This window comes from Cherax quadricarinatus, chromosome 8 (assembly GCF_038502225.1).
Source record: "Cherax quadricarinatus isolate ZL_2023a chromosome 8, ASM3850222v1, whole genome shotgun sequence".
Taxonomy (NCBI): domain Eukaryota; kingdom Metazoa; phylum Arthropoda; class Malacostraca; order Decapoda; family Parastacidae; genus Cherax; species Cherax quadricarinatus.
This window is the reverse complement of record NC_091299.1, coordinates 39,746,687-39,769,607: the sequence shown is the minus strand read 5'-3', so window position 1 is coordinate 39,769,607 and position 22,921 is coordinate 39,746,687. Positions and strand designations below refer to the sequence as shown.

General features: G+C 39.7%; 1 protein-coding gene across 1 annotated transcript in view; it reads left to right on the top strand.

The window, feature by feature from the left end:
* LOC128684580 (uncharacterized) overlaps nt 1-22,921 on the top strand; it is a 110,974-nt gene that overhangs the window by 40,038 nt on the left and 48,015 nt on the right. The window contains exons 2-3 of the mRNA XM_070082739.1: nt 7,873-8,034; nt 10,305-10,526. Coding sequence (XP_069938840.1) covers nt 7,873-8,034; nt 10,305-10,526 — 384 coding nt within the window. The remainder of the gene's footprint in view (nt 1-7,872; nt 8,035-10,304; nt 10,527-22,921) is intronic.

Sequence of the window (22,921 nt, the reverse complement as noted above, 5' to 3'; positions counted from 1 at the left end):
TCTATTTGCTTGTGGTCTAGAGGCGTTTTTTTTTTTTTTTTGCCAGACCACATGGGTGCTTGAGTGCCCGTGTCCTCTGTGCCGCACTCCGCTCATCTTGCGAGTGTCTAAAAATAACAAAAAGGCACAATACCGTGACTGGAACGATACACCATTGACTTTGTCAATGGTCCAAGTCGGACCGAAACGTCGTCGTAAGCTTCTCTCTTTTATGTGCGGGTTATTTGTGTATTGCGAGTGTCTCCTGTGTGCCTGCCTGCCTGCCTACTGCAAGCAGGTGTACGGGTGGTTGGCGCGGGCTTGGTGAGCACAGTCAAGCAAGCTTGAGGGCAGCACTAAAAGCTAGCCAGAACAAGCTAAGGCAGCCTGCAGTAATAGCTGTCCTAGGGCCCAGCATGTCTGTATACGTTCTGCAGTGTTGCTGGCATACCAGTGTTTCCTGTAGTGGCTTGAGAACAATTTGACGAGCATTGCAGTGCTGACATTTTGAGTGGGACATGCCAGAGGTTCACTTATAAACATAGTAAGCTTGTGGTGATTGGCTTGTACACAGTGAACATTCATCTGTCATACGTGTGCTAGAAGTGTTAGGTGCTGCTTTCCCCAACAGTTAATTGTCACTTGTAAGCCTGTATTAAGACTTTAAAAGGCTCAGAGTGTACTTCAGTGTAGTGACTCCTTACATTTGATAAATCAGTGTAACACATGCTCTGCTCAGTGTAACTGAACTATTAAATACGGTTACATAATTAAGTTGCTTGTCCTAGTGTCATTGTTGTGTTTTCTAATACATTTTCTCGTTCAGACTGAAACTTTACTGCTAAATTCCCAGTAATATTTCAAATTGCAGTGTTCATCTGTGGTGTGAGTGTGTAACTTATGCTTTGTATTTTTACTGTGAACAAGCTTACTGCTGCATAATGTTCAGTTTCATGAATACTTTCTTACTTGAGTAATTCGGTTACCTTTCAACTGTGTTAAGCAAGAGTCAGCCTGTTAACATCTATGTTCCTTGCCATCGCATCTAGTGGGTCTGGCGCCTAGTTAAAATTGTAATAGTAACAATTTGCAATCATTATACTTCTAGTTATACATTGTGTAAATTGTTTTAGACTATTTGATCAACTGGATTGTAGTGTTTAACTTCTGATACACCAATTTAATGACTGCAGACACGCACTGACACATAATAAACACATTAAAACGCTGGTACCTCTACAGAAGCTGGGCCTAGTGTGTGACCTTGAGAAGTTGAGTGTGTTTATTACGACCAGCGGTGTACCACTCTCACCTATATTTACATCAACAAAAGTGTATTCTAAGTGATAAAGTGTACACTTGGTGTACTTGGTAACACTTGTCATACATAGTAATGCGTGTGTAAGTGAGATTGTTTAGGTACTGGTTCATCTATCTACAGCTGCACACTTATGCTTGCATGCATGTATAACATAGTAACGTGTGAGTTACCCAGGATGGACCAAGGAAGTCAACCAGAGTGATTTATCTCATTGTCATTGTAACATCACCTAGGTTTTTTTTTTTTTTTTTTTTTTTTTTTTTTTTTTTTTTTTTTTTTTTAGTAATTCTGTTTACAATCTATGGTTGGGATAAGAGGTTGTCTTCAGCATTCATTGTGATGTCTGCTATATTATTATTTCAGTGAGGTACATTAGGTGGCAGTAGCCTGAACTATCTCAAGTGGAAGTTATCATTTGAACCTCATGTTTAATGTGATGTATGTCAGAATTCTAATTTTATGCTCAATATTACCTACTTTCTCTCTCTCTCTCTCTCTCTCTCTCTCTCTCTCTCTCTCTCTCTCTCTCTCTCTCTCTCTCTCTCTGTTCATCTTTGTAATTTGTGATATGGTGTAAGACCTCGCCTGTACCATCCATTATATCATTATATGTACCATATTATTAACACACATACAAGAGGTCTCTGAGTGTGTTTTTGGTGGGGTGTGTGTCGTATTGAGTGGTGGTGGTCTGGGTTGAGTATGGTTGGAGGTGTTCATTGAACTTGAGCACTTGTGTCTTGTGATCTATTTTGGACTTCTGACTTTGTAGTGAATATTTGCTCTTGCATAAGCTATAAGGGAACACCAGATATCATCACTGGCAAACATGGCAACTGTCATATAGGAACCTATTTCTGCAGGTGATGGAAATGATGATAGCTTCCAGACCTTTAAAAGTAAACAAAAGAGAAAAAGTGAGAAAGGGCTAGAGCGTCGACGTAGTCAGACTCACTTGACTCGTACACAATGTGATACTAAACGTCCTTGGTGCACAGAGGCTGCAAGAAGTCTTTCTTCAAAGGAAGAATGTGTTAAGCTGAACTTCCCTGACAACACCCCGCTGCCTGCTAAGTGTGCATGGCTAATGGAAGCTGTAAACAAGCATCCTAACTCAAGGATCCAATTTAGGAAAAACACACACAACTTTGTGTTTGTGGAACAGAATGAAGAGCTGATCAATGATCTACTTAGTACACCTTATGGGGATATTAAGCTGCTCCGACCTCAATCAGACACTCACCACTTTAAAAAATGGGTCAGTATCATAATCTTTGGATACCCTCTCTGCATGGACCCATCCCATCTGACTCTAAGTGAGCATATCATCAAGCCTAAAAGACTTAAAGGAAAATCCCAAATTATTGCCAGTTGGGTGGGTCCTGTGCCCCTCCCCCGGAATATCTGGGTGCATGGTTTACGTTTCCTAAACATCGAAGTGTACCTACCCCCTAAACGTAGGTGTTACAAATGCCAGCACTATGGCCATGTTGCAGTAGACTGTGGAATACTACATTCTTGGTGTGGTAAGTGTGCTGGGAAACATTCCACTAGAGAATGCACAGTAGGCCCTGACAGCCAAAAATTTAAATGTATTAACTGTAAAGAAGTTAGGGTTACAGTTTCCCACAAGGACTGCAGTCAGAACCCAAACAACCTTCGAGGTAAACCTGATAACAGTCCTTTAATGGTAACTGAGGATGGGGCCATCCAGTCTACCACAGCCAGATCTGAGACTGAACCTCTGCAAAGTGTGCAAGAACCCCACCTCACTGCAAACAATTCTGGTGATACCAGAATGCCATCACACACACCAGCTGTGGAGGAGCTAGCCATCCCTGCTAGCACATATGGAACTACTGGTCTGCCACTACAGATACCTATGGCTACACCTGAATATGGGGATGAGTTTGTCATTTCTCCCAATACACACAACTACAACAGTCAGACGGACACCACACAGGTAACCTCCCTGGAAATTGGAGATGAGTCAGATGCACAGGACCTACCTGCAATGAATGATGAAACAGAGAACACTAATGTAACCATGGTACCTGTTTAGGTGATAGGTGTTAAAGAAAGCACTAACCCAGAAGTGCCATCCTCCGGAGAGGCATTGAATTCGCCTGATCTTCCTCATATTATAACAAATTTCCAGAAAAAAATTGAGCATCTTGAACAGATCCTGACAAGTTTAATAAATATATGTAATCAGGATGATGCTCTTGAGCATGGTGATGATGTCAAAAGTGCAGCAATCTCCGTTCAGCTTCCAGCAATTTGTGAGAAAGAAGCCCATAACTCTTGCCTTCAAAAATTGCCTTATAACTGGCTGCCAAAATGCCGAAAAATGCTTAAAAATAAAGGTTCTGAAGATAAAGACGTACAAACTATGCTATTTGCTCTTAAGTATCTGCACACTGCAGTCAAAGCATAATAGTTTTACCATCTTATGAGCAAGAGATTGTAATAACTCACTACAATGGATACATTACAAATCTTTTCATGGAACATTGCTTCCATCAGGAAGCGGTTGCCTGACTTACATCATATTAGTGCAACCAAGAATATTGATGTCATCTGTTTGCAGGAATGTAGATTGAAAGATGGAGCACCTCCACCAAACTTGCCTGGATATGCAGCTTATAACCTAAGGTCAACCAACTGTTGTGTGATGTATGTCAGAAAGAGCTTGCCACATTCACTCCTTTCCTTGCAGAGTCGAGTTAACATGCAGTATCATGGTGTCAAAGTATTTGCAGGCGATTTTTCCATAAACATTTTTAATCTCTATGCCCCAGCGAACCAGCTTCGACCTGATGCTTTACCAGATCGCATCAATAGTGAACCTACCATCATTCTTGGAGATTTTAATGCCAGACATAAGAATATTGGTGGGTCTATTACAAACACCAATGGAACTAAACTAGTGAGATTGCTGAATGAGCATGATAATGTTCGAATTGTGGGCACTACTGAGCCTACTCACATATATGGTGGCATACTAGATCTGTGTCTTGGATTTAATACATCATATACGATGCATGACTCTGTCATAGTTGATGATCTTCTATCTGATCACTTCCCAAGACTAACAACTGTCAATCTTGATCACATCTCCAGCAATCAAGGAGCTAAATACAGAAGGAGGAAACTTATTCTCAAACCAGAACACAGAGACAACTTTATTAACCACTTGGATCAATGGTATAAGAATTACGAGCCCACTGGCACACAAAAATTTAATGATGATTTAATTACCACTATTGAGAGTGTTCTCACAGATCAAGTGGGCAGGAATAGGAAACAAAGACCCTCCACTATAAATAATAAAAACCAATGTAAATACTATAATGATCCACAGCTGAGCAATCTAACACATGCAGCTAGGAGGATTGGTAAAGCATACCGTGAATGTAGAACCCAAGACCTGCTCAGAACGTTCCAAGCTGCACTAACAAATGCAAGGAATAGAAAGGAAGAACTTAGGCAACAGGAATGGGAACAGTTTGTTAGTGGATTAAATAGGTCCACCCCTTTGAGTTTGGCTTGGAAAGGTATAAATAAAATAACCAGGAAAAAGACTGGCAATGTTGCTCATCCCTTTCCTCTTGAAAAAGCAAATGACCTCATAAATGACTGGGCCAAAACATCCAGGCATGAAAGCCTTCCATCTCATATTAGAAAAAATTTAGAGAGTACTTCTGAAGAAATGTTGAAACTGATTAATTTTATGAGCCAAAATATTGATGAGAGTGATTGCCTCTTTACCGAGTATGAATTAGATAATGCATTAACCAAAGGTCGATCAACTGCTCCTGGAGAGGATGGTATAACCTATGATATTCTCAGAACTCTAAGGTATGTGCCTGATAACCCTTTGTTGGCACTGTATAATCTCAGTTACATTGAGGGCGTTCTTCCTACTTCCTGGACCAATAGTCTCATTGTGCCTATCCCTAAGCCCCAACAGCCTGATACATTTAGGCCGATCTCCTTAACTAGTTGTCTTTGCAAAACTTTTGAAAGAATGATGCTTAACAGATTGTACTACAGAATCAGACATCAACTTTCCCCCTACCTCTATGGGTTCATGAAAGGTAAAAGTGTGCAGAACTGTATTTCCACCTTTCTCACTGCACACACCTCTACTAGCTTTACCACTTTTCTTGATCTAAAATCTGCATTTGATATTGCAAACAGAACAGTTATACTACATGAACTAGCCAAAATGAATATTGGTGGTAGCTTACTCTGCTGGATAATAGGATACCTGTCAAATAGAGTATCCTCTGTCCTCTACCAAGGCTTCAGAAGTGATTCTAAAGAAATGTCTTTAGGTACACCGCAGGGAGGAGTTCTTAGTCCCATGCTATTTAATATTCTGATTAATGCTCTCCTAAATGCTCTACCTGCCTCACCTAAACATATAGCCATAAGCTATGCTGATGATATCATGATCCATACAACAGGGCATAATGAAGTTCAAGCAATTTGTAATCGACTAGGCCTCATAATATCTTCCTCTAAAACAAAGATATTAACAAGCAAACGACATCCCCCACCCATCTATTTGCAGGGTGAAATCATTAGCTACGTTAAAACTTACAGATATCTTGGTGTAGATGTACCCTTTAACAAATCCACTATACCACAACTAAACAAGAAATGCAAAGCTAGGCTAAATGCTCTCAAAGCTGTTGCTGGCTACAATCCCAACTATGGTGCTAATGTGAGAATCGTGAGAATGATATACATAGCCTATGTTAGGTCCTTAATTGATTATGCTGCTCCCATGTTGATATTAGCTAGAGAAAGTTCCCTCCGACCCTTGGAGTTAATGCAAAATGAAGCTCTCAGGACTATTCTTGGCTGTCCCAGATCTACAAAAGTTCTTAACATGAGGAAGGAGCTTGGTATTTCTAGAATCAGTGATAGGATTGTTGAAATTAACACTGTACTCGGTATTAGAATGTTGAGAAACGAACCAGACACTGTCACAGTGAATCTTACCAAGTGTCTGGAGGTAAATACACACAGATCTAAATGGATTGTGAAAACGTGCAATTGCATTAAGTTTTATAACCTGCATGAACTGTATCACTGTAGGCAACAAGAGCATTTCACCCCTCCATGGAAGATGTGTTCATTTAATATCACATACCTACAAGTCCCTCCCAAGAAGCTCATTGCTAGTAATCCCTTCCTTAAATCTCTTGTTAGAGCAACTGCTCAAGAAGAAATTTTTCGCCTAGCTGGTAGTAATAAGTTATCACAAGTTATATACACTGATGGATCTAAACAGGAGTCTTCTGGCAGGGCTGCATCTGCTCTTGTTGCCACCTCCCTAGTTAAGAACGATAATAAATTTGTTGAGTTAGGCATAAGAATTAACAACTGGGCGTCTACACTGCAAACTGAATTGTTTGCAATCCTAATGGCGCTAAAGCTAACCTATGACACTGAGCTTGACTCTATCATCATTACTGATTCTATGTCATCATTGAAGGCTCTTGGCTCATATAATGACTCCAACAACATGCTCATTGGGGAAGCCAGGTATAGATACTCAAAAATTAGGGACAAAGGAATTAATGTACAATTGCTATGGATCCCATCACACATTGGATTACTCCTTCATGATAAAGTTGATATGTTAGCCAAGAAGAGTATCCAGAAGGAGAACGTAGAATATAACTTTGGTATAACTGTGTCTAGCATTAGGAATAATATTAGGAGAGAAGTAAATAATGAAGATGATTGTTATAGGAATGCAGTTAGAAGCCTGAGTAGATCTATAACCCACTATGATAACATGAACGTAGATAAGTATGTTTATGGAGCAACTTGCAATGTGAACAGACTGACTGATGTTGTAGTGGCCAGGCTTAGGCTTGGTTACAAGTACTTCTGGCAGTTTGGGAGACACACAGATGATGATCAAACTAAATGTAAATTATGTGATCAGGCATATGGTCACTCTCTTGAACACTATGTGCTTAATTGTCCACTTATTGAGGAATACAGAGACAGACAGTATAATAACCTATGTGACATGTCAAGATATCTTATTAATGAAAATAAGATACCAGATATACTAAGCAAATTTCCTAAATTTGCTTGTAACAGATAAGTGAACTATAGATATGTAGATATAAATCCATATGTATTCCTGTTAACCCTTTGGGGCCTAGTTCCTAGGCCTTTTGTGTATCCATATGCTCTCGCGCTACCGTCCACAGGATGGATATGGGGTGCACAATAAACTAGCCACTTCGGTGGCAAAATCTAATCTAATGAATGCCTCTTTTTATTTGTTTCAGATCTTCAGTTCTATTAAGTCACTGCATTAGAATCTTATGCTGTACTCGGTACTGTTGCTGACTTGTGCAAATTACGTACAGGGAACCAAGGTTAAGCAATATGAGCTTACCTTTCTTCCGATCGAGCAGCGACTGACATATATTTATTTTTAATAAGTGTTTTTCAAGGAAATTCATATAGTTCTTCTAGAATGAATTTGTGCATTTTACTGATTTATATTAGTGCTGATTATTTATTTCCTCCAACAGCTGCCTCACAATCGTCGGTTTTGATATATTCAAGTCCGATGTCGGTGCAGGTTTGGAGTTGTCAAGACTATGATCACTGGATGTGGATTAACAACACGATGTACAAGATGGTTATGGTGCTTCCCGGTGACCCTAACTGGAACACTTCCAGTAACTGTACCTGTAAGTAACTCGGTCCTGGGCTTATTTAGTCATGTAGAGACGGATAGATGTGTTTTCGTAGTGACTTCAATTTGTATTTGCAACTTCTTTGAAAATTGTATGAAATTTGATTTCAAAATTTAGGTTTCTGTTGCAGTTTTATTTTTCAGGGAAATCAGCTATAGATTACTATGACATCTAAATACTGTCAGTGCGTAAAGTTGTCTCCTTAGACTAAAGGTTAGAGGTTGTCTTTTTTACCAGACCAGATTCAGCCACATTGGATGGTTTTTAAACCATACTCCAACACAAAGAATACACAAACATACAGGATGGTTTTTATGCCAAACTCTAACACACCGGACAGTTTTCTATAAGAAAAAAGTTATTCTTGTTAATAATATATAATACCGATAAGTAGACATGTACAACACTCTGGTATCATTATTTCTGAAACTTTTCGAAAATTAATCTTCCAGGGTGTTACACACTTGTTTTAGCCATCAAAGATTTTTAAATTTGCGTTGTAACTTGAGGATCATTCTTATACATATATTTATATATAATTTTCTGAATATTTTCTTTACAATGTTAAGGCAGGTGTTAGCAGTGGGGCAAACTTAACAACGGATCCCTTATACTGAGTTATTTATAAAGTGATCCCCATTTGGAGAAAGTTACACAGAAAATGAAGTTGGTCTACATATTTCGACCCCCAAGCGGATTCCTCTTCAGACTGAAAATCTGAGAGAGGAACATGTTTATATATACAAAGTGAGCCTCTCGGATAAAGACAATAACATGTTGAACGCCAGATCAAGAACGCAAGTGTGTATGGCACACCAGGTCAGGGAGAAGATGAATATAACTAACTCTTCCACATCAGAGCGTCATTGCTGGAATTTTAAATCATGGTTACATTTTAATTGAATGTTGGTACTGGTGAATACTGCATAAGGATTAATTTAAACATGTGCTTTCCAGTGTTCATGTGAAATATTATAGTTAGTGGTAGTGGCAATGAGACCTGATTCCGTGATTTGTTTGTAATGGCAACAGTTTCCCAAAGAATATTATGATTTTTTATTGCTAACATAATGAAAAATTCTCTTGTTCATTACAAACTGCCTTCAGCTGTTCGATTATTCTTGTATATAGCCTCCTTCCAATCTGACCAATGTTTGATAAACTCCCGGTGTATCTTACGTAGCTGGTTGTTTGTTTCTTGGAAAATTAATTCCCTAATTTGTTAGGATAGAAATCAGTTATTCTAGTCAGTTCACCGAGTCGACTAACTTATTTGGCGGTAGGTTACCATGAGTTGTTATTTACTGGAATCAGTTTGTTACTTAGGTGTAAAGACTTTATAATAGTTCACATTGAATTTCTCTTCCCCTAGTTTTATAAACCAATCAGGGTATGCTAATTTTAAGCATTGTCCTCAGAGTATTTCTTTGTCCTGCATAACCTGAATGATCGTAAGAAGAGGCTTAAGAGAGTTCTTTTTTTAATTTGTATTCACTGGAAAAATAGGTTTTCTGTAAATGCAACCTGATCTCTGTTTCTGGTAAGGGGGACATCAATGATTTGTAGTTGGTTGCTTGTTTCCCATTCAACTTTGAATGACATAGAAAGAACAATTTGGTAAGATTTATTAATAATTTGTTGAAACTTCCCAACATATGAGACTTAGTAAGTAGAAAAGTTCATGCAAAATAGTTTTTTACCAAGAAAGTGGCAAAAGTTCCACTGTGCCACGTATCATGGTGTTGCAGTGTGAGATAAGTGTTGATGATAAAGTTGATGAGTAAGACACATGTGCAACACTTTGGTAACCTTATTGCTGAAGCTTCTATCCTGTACAAAATATTCCTACGTATAATACAGACGAATATAACACTGGAGACTACAGAAATACTTTTAAAGTGATTAGTACATCAGTCTTGCTACGGGGAGTTCAGTTCCTCAAACCTGAAGGAAAAGCAGCCTGATCTCATATACACTGAATGCTAAGTAATAACCCAAGCTGGTTATTACTTGCACTTTTATTAGCTAAACATGGTTTTGTTAGTTTATTTTTCTGCATATAACTAACCGCTTTGAATATACTAACAATATTTAGACAAGATAACAGTGTGATAAAAATTATTCAGTTAAACATATCAGGACAGACTTGTTCCCCAGTGGGCGTGTTGAGTTTTACGACTTTTGCAACTCAGCTTGACGATATTATTTTCTGGTGCCTTTGCTTCATCACTCGCTCATTAACACCCACACTTTTACCCACACAGACCTGAGTGGTACTTTAGCCTGCAACACACCAGCCCCCACTCCATCAGGGGTCAGCTACGGGGTTCAGAGCTTCACCTGGTTTATCTATTATTTGGGGTTTTACACCTATGGAAAATACTATACGTGTTTACCCGGTATGCAGACATTATCTGGCGCCCCTGGCATCCTACAGCAGTGCATAAACGGTATCTGGAACACTAACTCTGCCTCATGTGTTACAGGTAAGAACCAGAGATGATATTTTGAAACTTGCAGGGAAAACATTTAAGGGAAACTTATATACTGGAACTCGGTTTATGTGAAGCTTTAATAGTCAATGTAAGTACAATGGTCAATGTGCTGGCATAATGATCAGTGTGTTAGTAAATGATCTGTGTTGTAGTAGCGATTATTGTGCAGGTACAACGGTCAGTTTATAGACGCAATTTTCAGAGTGTTGATACAATTGTCATGGTGCAGTTGCAGTGGTACATGTATAGGTATAATGATCAGAATCACTGTGTATGTACAATGATCCTTTTGTTGGTACCATGGTTAGTGTCCATATACATTGGTCATTGTGCAGGTGCATTGGTTATTGTGCAGGTACAATAGTTACTGCATAAATAATGGTCATTGAAAATATAAGAATATAAGAAAGAAGGAACACTGCAACTGGTCTACTGGCCTATGCGAGGCAGCTCCAATTCTCGTACCGGCTTAAGCCAGTACCTTGACCTAGTGAGGTCAGGCAAGTCACTCAAGGGAGGAGCAGTGCATCCGACCTAGTAGCACAAGCTAGTCAGGTCCAACTCACACCTACCCGCACCCACTCATGTATTTATCCAACCTATTTTTAAAAGTACACAACGTCTTAGCGTCTATGACGGTGCTCGGGAGTTTGTTCCACTCATACCTGGAGGTTACCTGGAGGTTATTCCGGGGATCAACGCCCCCGCGGCCCGGTCCATGACCAGGCCTCCCGATGGATCAGGGCCTGATCAACTAGGCTGTTACTGCTGGCCGCACGCAGTCCAACGTACGAGCCACAGCCCGGCTGATCCGGCACTGACTTTAGGTATCTGTCCAGCTCTCTCTTGAAGGCAGCCAGGGCTTTATTGGCAATTCCCCTAATGCTTAATGGGAGGCTGTTGAACAGTTTTGGGCCCCGGACACTTATGGTGTTTTCCCTTAGTGTACCAATGGCGCCCCTACTTTTTATTGGGGGCATTTTGCATCGCCTGCCCAGTCTTTTACTTTCGTAGGGAGTGATTTCTGTGTGCAGATTTGGGACCATTCCTTCCAGGATTTTCCAAGTGTAGATTATGATATATCTCTCCCTCCTGCGTTCCAACGAGTACAAGTCAAGTGCTTCCAAGCGTTCCCAGTAGTTAAGGTGCTTGACAGAACTTATACGTGCAGTAAAGGATCTCTGTACACTCTCTAGATCTGCGATTTCACTTGCTTTGAATGGAGATGTTAATGTACAGCAGTATTCCAGCCTAGAGAGAACAAGTGATTTGAAAAGGATCATCATGGGCTTGGCATCTCTCATTTTGAAAGTTCTCATTATCCATCCTATCATTTTCTTTGCACGTGCGATCGTGGCACTGTTGTGATGCTTGAAAGTGAGATCCTCAGACATTACTACTCCCAGGTCCCTTACATTATTTTTCCACAACTCTATAACCAAAGGAGTGCTTTCCTATATCCTTCCTGAATCTGATCTGAATTTTTCCAATTTAAAGCCATTGCTGCAAGTCCTGTCTATGTTAAATATTTTTAGCACGCTATTTACATCCCCTTCATTAATTCCTGTTTTCCATTTATACACCTTAATCATATCCCCCCTAATTCTACGCCTTTCTAGAGAGTCCAGGTTCAGGGTCCTCAGTCTATCCTCATAAGGAAGATTTCTGATAAATGGGATCAACTTTGTCATCCTCCTTTGTAAGTTTTCCAGTGCATTTATATCCATTCTGTAATACGGTGACCAAAACTGCGCGGCATAATCTAAATGAGGCCTAACCAAATATTACGATGTTCCATAAGATTTCTACAGTATCTATGGCATGAATCTAGGGTATCTTCAGTATGTAATATACACATGGGAAATCGTAATAAGAAATTATATATAATGATATAATTCAATCTCTTGCACGGATCAATTTTAGTATAAAGGAGATAGAAAAATTCATACAATATCTCTTTTAATGTAACTTATATTATTTTATGGTCTACAGGTATTTTAATGGTACCTTTTACTTATCAATTAGATATAAACATTTTGACAGACTTATAATCATTTTCTTACAATAGCCTCCATTCTGGCCTTCAGCTCCAGAGAGATGAACCCCATCCCTTGCATACATATCATGCTTGCCATAGAATCTGTCCCAGTTATCATTGAATGGGATTGCAAGTTCCTTGCAGTACCTGTCTAGCCAGCAATTTATACTAATTGCCCTAGACATCCATTCATTGCCCACTCCCTTTCTAGGCAAGATGCTACAGTGATTGTGATCCCAACCTTAGACCTAACTACTTCTATGGCTGACCTACACTTATAAGAACATAAGAACATAAGAAAGGAGGAACATTGCAGGAGGCCTGTTGGCCCATACTAGGCAGGTCCTTTACAATTCATCCCACTAACAAAACATTTGACCAACGCAATTTTCAATGCTACCCAAGAAATAAGCTCTGACGTGCAAGTCCCACTCAAATCCAACCCCTCCCACTCATGCACTTATCCAACCTAAATTTGAAACTACCCAAAGTCCTAGCCTCAATAACCCAACTAGGTAGACTGTTCCACTCATCAACTACCCTATTTCCAAACCAATACTTTCCTGTGTCCTTTCTAAATCTAAACTTATCTAATTTAGATCCATTACTGCGGGTTCTCTCTTGGAGAGATATCCTCAAGACCTTATTAATATCCCCTTTATTAATACCTATCTTCCACTTATACACTTCGATCAGGTCTCCCCTCATTCTTCGTCTAACAAGTGAATGTAACTTAAGAGTCTTCAATCTTTCTTCATAAGGAAGATTTCTAATGCTATGTATTAATTTAGTCATCCTACGCTGGATGTTTTCTAACGAATTTATGTCCATTCTGTAATATGGAGACCAGAATTGAGCTGCATAATCTAGGTGAGGCCTTACTAATGATGTATAAAGCTGCAGTATGACCTCTGGACTTCTGTTGCTTACACTTCTTGATATAAATCCCAATAATCTATTTGCCTTATTACGTACGCTTAGGCATTGCTGTCTTGGTTTAAGGTTGCTGCTCACCATAACCCCCAAGTCATTTTCGCAATCTGTATGGCTAAGTTCTACATCGTTTAACTTATAAGTGCTAGGGTTATGGACACTACCGAGCTTCAGAACCTTGCATTTATCTACATTGAACTGCATCTGCCACTTTTCTGACCAAGAATATTGTTTGTTTAAATCCTCCTGAAGTTCCCTAACATCTACGTTTGAATCAATTATCCTACCTATCTTTGTGGTCATCGGCGAATTTGCTCATATCACTAGTAATTCCCTCATCAAGGTCATTGATATATATTATAAACATCAACGGGCCCAAGACTGATCCCTGTGGAACGCCACTTGTTACAGATCCCCACTCGGATTTAACCCCATTTATGGACACTCTCTGCTTCCTGTCTGTGACCCATGACTCGATCCATGAGAGCACTTTTCCCCCAGTGCCATGAGCTGCCACTTTCTTTAACAGTCTTTGGTGCGGAACTCTATCAAAAGCCTTGTTAAAATCTAAGTAAATAATTTCAAACTCTTTATCGTGGTCAACAACCTCAAAAGCTTTACTGAATAAAGTTAATAAATTAGTTAGACAAGACCGGCCTCTTGTGAATCCATGCTGAGTATCATTAATCAAGCTATGCTTATCGAGATGGCTTCTTATAATCTCAGCTATAATTGACTCTAGTAATTTGCCTACAATTGAGGTCAGACTTATTGGGCGGTAATTTGACGGTAACGACTTGTCCCCTGTTTTAAAAATAGGAATTACATTAGCCATCTTCCACATATCAGACACTACACCTGTTTGAAGAGATAAATTAAAAATATTAGTTAATGGTTCACAGAGTTCCATTTTGCATTCCTTAAGAACCCTTGAAAAAACCTCATCAGGACCCGGCGACTTATTTTGCTTCAGTCTGTCTATCTGCTTCACAACCATTTCACTAGTGACTGTGATGTTACATAATTTATCTTCTTCTAGCCCACTATAAAAATTAATTACTGGAATATTGTTAGTGTCTTCCTGTGTAAAAACCGAGAGAAAATAATTATTTAAAATCGAGCACATTTCATTCTCTTTGTCAGTAAGATGCCCATAGTTATTTTTAAGGGGACCTATCTTATCTCTAACTTTTGTTCTATAGACCTGGAAAAAACTTTTTGGGTTAGTTATAGAATCCCTAGCAACTTTAATTTCATAGTCCCTTTTAGCTTTTCTTATCCCCTCCTTAATGTCCCTCTTAATGTCAATATACTGATTCATAAGATGACCCTCACCTCTTTTGATACGCCTATAAATTCCTTTTTTATGCCGTAGTAGATATTTGAGCCTATTATTCATCCATTTTGGGTCATTTCTATTTGATCTAATTTCTTTATACGGGATAAACGTTCTTTGAGCAGCATGTATAGTGTTCAGAAAACTGTCATATTGATAGCTCTCTTCGTTACCACAGTCAACAGATGATAAGTGTTCTCTAAGCCCATCGTAATCTGCTAAGCGAAAATCTGGGACTGTTACTGAGTTATCGCTACTATCGTACTTCCATTCAATGCTAAATGTAATTGATTTGTGGTCGCTAGCACCCAGTTCCTCTGAAATTTCTAAATTATTAACAAGGGATTCATTGTTTGCCAGAACTAAGTCAAGCAGGTTATTTTCCCTTGTAGGTTCTGTCACAAACTGCTTCAAAAAACAATCCTGAACTACTTCTAAGAAGTCGTATGATTCTAAATTCCCAGTCAAGAAATTCCAATCAATATGACTAAAGTTAAAGTCTCCTAGAATTACTGCATTATCGTGCCTTGTGGCCTTAACAATTTCCTCCCATAGTAGTCTGCCTTGGTCCCTATCTAAGTTTGGGGGACGGTATATCACTCCTAAAATCAGTTTTTCATGCCCCTCTGAAAATTCTATCCAAACAGACTCTGTATGTGTTACTTCAGACTTAATACCCGTTTTTATGCAACAGTTCAAACGATCTCGGACATACAATGCCACCCCACCCCCCTTCCCGATACTTCTATTTACTTGGAACAATTTAAAACCCTGAATGTGACATTCCGCAGGCATGTCCCGACTTTTTTAGTTAAACCACGTCTCAGCTAAGGCAAATACATCAATGTTACCTGCACTAGCAACTAATCTCAACTCGTCCATCTTATTCCTAGCACTACGGCTATTAGCATAATAAACATTGAAAGACTCTCCTTTCTCTTTACCCTTCCTGCTCATTTCTGTTTTTCTACTAAACCTATTGCTGTCCTTGTCACCCAATGTCACTGGCTTTTCAATATCTACCTCGTTCTGCTTATTACTAGTTCCCCTAGAACTCATAATATTACTACACTGGGACTTCACCGTTTTCCTGCCAAAACCCATACCACTAACTATTCCTAGTTTAAAGTCCTAACAGCTCCCTCCACTGCAGTTGCCAGTGCTCCCACCCCAGACCTAGATAAGTGAACCCCATCCCTGGCATACATGTCATTTCTGGCATAGAAGAGGTCCCAGTTGTCAATGAATGTTACCGCATTTTCCTTACAGTATTTGTCCAGCCAGCAATTGACACCAGTTGCCCTGGACAACCATTCATTTCCAACTCCTCTCCTTGGCAAAATACCACATATGACAGGATTCCCACCCTTCCTCCTAATTATTTCTATTGCTGACCTATACCTGCTAATCAGGTCTTCACTCCTACGTCTGCCAACATCGTTGCCTCCATCACTGATGCAGATAATAGGATTGCTCCCATTACCTCTCATGATGTCATCCAGATGGCTAACAACATCCTCCATCCCAGCCCCAGGAAAGCAAACCCTCTGTCTCCTACTCCTGTCCTTCAAGCAGAACGCCCTATCCATATATCTAACTTGGCTCTCCCCAACAACAACAATATTCTTACCTTCCTTGGTGTCGTTCATCGTGACGTTCCCAGTAGTCGACTCAAATTCGTCGGGTAGCACTGAGAATGTATTAGATGTTTCCACAACAGTTTCCACGGCAGTCTCTTTCTTCTTCATCGTTTCTACCTTTCCATTTGTCTTCTTGATCGTCAACTTCGTTCCCTGCTGTCCAGCCACTGACCAGTTTCCTTTCTTGACCTGAGGACTCAAAACAGGAGGACTACTACGAATCTTCTTGTTTTCCTCGGTCAGTCGCCGAATCTCCATCTTTGCCATCCTCAATTCTTCTTTAAGCTGTTGGTAAAGTTGCTCGATGGAGGGCATCTTGGTTCAATTCGTAGAGAGCGCGCAAACAGGTCTTCACAGAGCTAAGTACACGTCACATGCCATTCCCAGTGTCATTTCCACTGGCACTAAGAGAGATAATGGGCTTGTTCCCATTACCTGACATAATATTATCCAACCTGCTGACTATGTCATCTGGGAGACACAACCTCTGTTTGACCTTTGCATCTCTGTTACAAAAAGCATGGTCTATATATCTTAAGAAGATAAGAACATAACATAAGAACATAAGAAAGGAGGAACACTGCAGCAGGCCTGCTGGCCCATACTAGGCAGGTCCTTTACAATTCATCCCACTAACAAAACATTTGCCCAACCCAATTTTCAATGCCACCCAAGAAATAAGCTCTGATGTGAAAGTCCCACTCAAATCCAACCCCTCCCACTCATATACTTATCCAACCTAGATTTGAAACTACCCAAAGTCCCAGCCTCAATAACCCAACTAGGTAGACTGTTCCACTCATCAACTACCCTATTTCCAAACCAATACTTTCCTATGTCCTTTCTAAATCTAAACTTATCTAATTTAAATCCATTACTGCGCGTTCTCTCTTGGAGAGACATCCTCAAGACCTTATTAATATCCCCTTTATTAATACCTATCTTCCACTTATACACTTCGATCAGGTCTCCCCTCATTCTTCGTCTAACAAGTGAATGTAACTTAAGAGTCTTCAATCTTTCTTCATAAGGAAGATTTCTGATGCTATGTATTAATTTAGTCATCCTACGCTGAATGTTTTCTAACGAATTTATGTCCATTTTGTAATACGGAGACCAGAACTGAGCTGCATAATCTAGGTGAGGCCTTACTAATGATGTATAAAGCTGCAGAATGACCTCTGGACTTCTGTTGCTTACACTTCTTGATATAAATCCCAGTAATCTATTTGCCTTATTATGTACGCTTAGGCATTGCTGTCTTGGTTTAAGGTTGCTGCTCACCATAACCCCCAAGTCCTTTTCGCAATCTGTATGGCTAAGTTCTACTTCATTTAATTTATAAGTACTAGGGTTATGGGCACTCCCAAGCTTCAGAACCTTGCATTTATCTACATTGAACTGCATCTGCCACTTTTCTGACCAAGAATAGAGTTTGTTTAAATCCTCCTGAAGTTCCCTAACATCTACGTTTGAATCAATTATCCTACCTATCTTTGTGTCATCGGCGAATTTGCTCATATCACTAGTAATTCCCTCATCAAGATCATTGATATATATTATAAACAACAACGGGCCCAAGACTGATCCCTGTGGAACGCCACTTGTTACAGATCCCCACTCGGATTTAACCCCATTTATGGACACTCTCTGCTTCCTGTCAGTGAGCCATGACTCGATCCACGAGAGCACTTTTCCCCCAATGCCATGAGCTGCCACTTTCTTTAACAGTCTATGGTGCGGAACTCTATCAAAAGCCTTACTAAAATCTAAGTAAATAATATCAAATTCTTTATTGTGGTCAACAGCCTCAAAAGCTTTACTGAAGAAAGTTAATAAATTAGTTAGACAAGACCGGCCTCTTGTGAATCCATGCTGAGTATCATTAATCAAGCTATGCTTATCGAGATGGCTTCTTATAATCTCAGCTATAATTGACTCTAGTAATTTGCCTACAATTGAGGTCAGGCTTATTGGGCGGTAATTTGACGGTAACGACTTGTCCCCTGTTTTAAAAATAGGAGTTACATTAGCCATCTTCCACATATCAGACACTACACCTGTTTGAAGAGATAAATTAAAAATATTAGTTAATGGTTCACAGAGTTCCATTTTGCATTCCTTAAGAACCCTTGAAAAAACCTCATCAGGACCCGGCGACTTATTTTGCTTCAGTCTGTCTATTTGCCTCACAACCATCTCAGTAGTGACTGTGATGTTACATAATTTATCTTCTTCTAGCCCACTGTAAAAATTAATTACTGGAATATTGTTAGTGTCTTCCTGTGTAAAAACTGAGAGAAAATAATTATTTAAAATCAAGCACATTTCATTCTCATTGTCAGTAAGGTGCCCATAGTTATTTTTAAGGGGACCTATCTTATCTCTAACTTTTGTTCTATAGACCTGGAAAAAACTTTTTGGGTTAGTTTTAGAATCCCTAGCTACTTTAATTTCATAGTCCCTTTTAGCTTTTCTTATCCCCTTTTTAATGTCCCTCTTAATGTCAATATACTGATTCATAAAATGACCCTCACCTCTTTTGATACGCCTATAAATTCCTTTCTTATGCCCTAGTAGATATTTGAGCCTATTATTCATCCATTTTGGGTCATTTCTATTTGATCTAATTTCTTTATATGGGATAAACGCTCTTTGAGCAGCATGTATAGTGTTCAGAAAACTGTCATATTGATAGCTCTCTTCGTTACCCCAGTCAACAGATGATAAGTGTTCTCTAAGCCCATCGTAATCTGCTTAGCGAAAATCTGGAAGGAACACTGCAACAGGCCTACTGACCCATGCAGAGCAGGTCCATGTCCCCCCCCCCCGATTAGACCAATGACCCATCCCCCGGATTATCCCAATGACCCACTCAGTCTAGTCATCCCCACTCAAGGATGGAGCACTGCACCAGACCCAGCAGCACAAGCTAGTCAGGTCCAACTCACACCCACCCACACCCACTCATGTATTTATCTAACCTATTTTTAAAACTACACAACGTTTTAGCCTCAATAACTATACTCAGGAGCTTGTTCCACTCATCCACAACTCTATTACCAAACCAGCACTTTCCTATATCCTTCCTGAATCTGAATTTTTCCAACTTGAAACCATTGCTGCGAGTCCTGTCTTGGCTGGAAAATTTCAGCACACTATTTACATCCCCTTTATTTATTCCTGTTTTCCATTTATACACCTCGATCATATTCCCTTAATTCTACGCCTTTCGAGAGAGTGTATATTCAGGGCCTTCAGGTAGGCCACCAGGGCCACCAGGTAGGCTCTGGTGGCCTGGTGGTTAACGCTCTCGCTTCACACGGTGAGGGCATGGGTTCGATTCCCAGCCAGAGTAGAAACATTGGACGTGTTTCTTTCCACCTGTTGTCTATGTTCCCCATCAGTAAAATGGGTACCTGGGTGTTAGTCGACTGGTGTGGGTCGCATCCTGGGACACTGACCTAAGGAGGCCTGGTCACAGACCGGGCCGCGGGGGCGTTGACCCCCGGAACTCTCTCCAGGTAAACTCCAGGTATCCTCATTGGGAAGATTTCTGAGACATGAGATCATCTTTGTCATCCTCCTTTGTACGTTTTCCAGAACATTTATATCCATTCTGTAATACGGTGACCAGAACTGAGCAGCATAGTCTAAATGAGGCCTAGCCAAGTTGAAGAACAACTTGAGGACTTCTATTATTTATACTTCTAGATATGAAGCCAAGAATTCTGTTAGCTTTATTGCGAACACTAATGCACTGCTGTCTTGGTTTTAGGTTATTGCTAACCAGAACTCCTAAATCCTTTTCGCAATCGGTTGTATTAAGATCTACATTATTTAGTTTATATGTGACATGGTTATTTAACTGTCCAACATTTAGAACTTTGCATTTGTCAATATTAAACTGCATCTGCCACTTCTCCGACCATTGCATCAGTCTATTCGAATCATCCTGGAGTGCTCTACTGTCCTCATTAGAATGAATTGGACGGCATATTTTGGTGTCATCAGCAAATTTGCTTATGTCGCTATTTATTCCCTCATCTATGTCGTTTATGTAAATTGTGAACAACAACGGGCCCAACACTGACCCCTGAGGAACACAGCTTGTGACGTGCCCCGATTCTGATTTCTCCCAATTTATGCAAATTCTCTGCTGTCTATTTGTCAGCCATGCCTCTACCCAGGAAAAAAATTCTCCTCCTTTTCCGTGTGCCCTAAGTTTCCTCAATAGCCTCTGGTGTGGAACTCTGTCGAAAGCCTTACTGAAGTCCATATACATAATATCATATTCATTGCCATGATCTACCTCCTCAAACACCTTAGTGAAAAAAGTTAGTAAATTCGTAAGACAGGAACGCCCCTTTGTAAAACCGTGTTTAGAATCGTTAATCATTCTGTGCATGTCAAGATGACTACGAATTGCTTCGGCAATTATTGATTCCATAAATTTTCTCACTATTGAGGTAAGGCTTATTGGTCTATAGTTCGAAGCCAAGGACCTGTCACCTGCCTTGTAAATAGGTATTACATTTGCCATTTTTCACTTATCAGGCACTATGCCAGTTTGTAGTGATATGTTGAAAAGATTAGCCAAAGGTATGCTAAGTTTCTCTTTACATTCCTTTAACACCCTTGCAAACAGTTCATCAGGACCTGGGGATTTGTTAGGTTTTAGTTTCTCTATTTGTCTGAGGACCATGTCACTAGTTACCGCAATCGTACATAGTTTATTATCATCCTGTTCTATGTAATCTATTATTTCAGTAATATCACTAGTATTTTCCTGGGTGAAAACTGAGAGGAAGTAGGTATTTAGAATTTCACACATATCCCTATCACTGTCAGTGATCTGACCAGAGTTTCTCTTAAGTGGGCCAATCTTGTCCCTAATCTTACTTCTGTATACCTGAAAGAACCCTTTTGGGTTAGTCTTTGAATGCCTTGCAACCTTAGCCTTATAATCTCTTTTTGATTTTCTTATTCCTTTCTTTATTTCTCTCTTTAATTAAATACATTGATTTCTTAACTGCCCATCCCCTTTTTTGATACGCCTATATATGCCTCTCTTTTGACCAATGGGATGTTTTAATCTATGTTCATCCATTTGGGATCATTTTTGTTAGATCTAATTTCCCTACTCGGAACAAAAATTGTCTGGGCAGCTAGAACTATGCTCTGAAAAACGTCATATTGGCAACCAAGATCACCTACCTGACCCATAGTTAGGACATCCCAATTTAGCCCACCCAAGTAATTTTTCAGTCCCATGAAGTCGGCCAAGCGAAAATCTGGGACAGAGATTTGATTGCAGTTATCTGGGTAATTCCTTGATATATTGAAACTAAGTGATTTGTGATCACTTTCCCCAAGCTCATCATTAACCTCAAGATTATTAATTAGAGAATCTTTGTTGGCAAGAACCAAATCAAGCAGATTGTTTCCTCTAGTTAGTTCTGTCACAACCTGTTCTAAAAAGCAATCCTGAACCGTATCAAGAAAGTCACTAGACTCAAGATTTCCTGTCATATTGTTCCAATCAATTTGTCTAAAGTTAAAATCTCCCATTATCACAACATTTTCATATCTAGATGCCTCATGAATTTCGTCCCATAACAGCTTACTGCACTCCCTATCAAGGTTTGGGGGCTTATAAATCACACGCAAAATCAATTTGTCACGACCCTCGAGAAACTGAAGCCAAACCGATTCTGTGTTCGATGTTTCTAATCTTATATCATGTCTAAGACAACAATTTAAATTTTCTCTGACATACATCGCCACACCACCACCCTTCCTGTTGACCCTATCAGTGTGGAATAGTTTATAACCCAGTATGTTGCATTCAGAAGGCATTTCTCTATCTTTCAGGTTGAACCAGGTCTCTGTTATACCAATAATATCTATATTACCTACACTTGCAAGTAATTCTAGCTCATCTATCTTATTTCTTAGACTCCTACTATTTGTATAGTAAACCTTAAGGGAGCTAGTCACTCGTTGCCCTCTACTATCTCTCTTTGCTTGTTGATCAATTGATTTGCCATTACTAGCAACTTTATTTTGAATATTGTCTTTTAAACATATCCCTGAGGTATCCCGGTAATAACTGCTGTTTTTAACCCTAATGCTGCAGCCTGAGTGTTTCCCACAAACACCCATACCTCTATAATCTATCAGTTTAAATTCCTAGACAAGTCATCAATTACCCTCTCAATTGAATTGGCTAATGCAACCACTCCATCCCCAGAGAGATGAACCCCATCCCTTGCATACATATCACGTTTGCCAAAGAAAAGGCCCCAGTTCTCAATGAATGGGATTGCAATTTCCTTGCAGTACCTGTCTAGCCAGCGATTTATACCAATTGCCCTAGACATCCATTCATTGCCCACTCCCTTTCTAGGCAAGATGCTACATATGACTGGGATCCCTC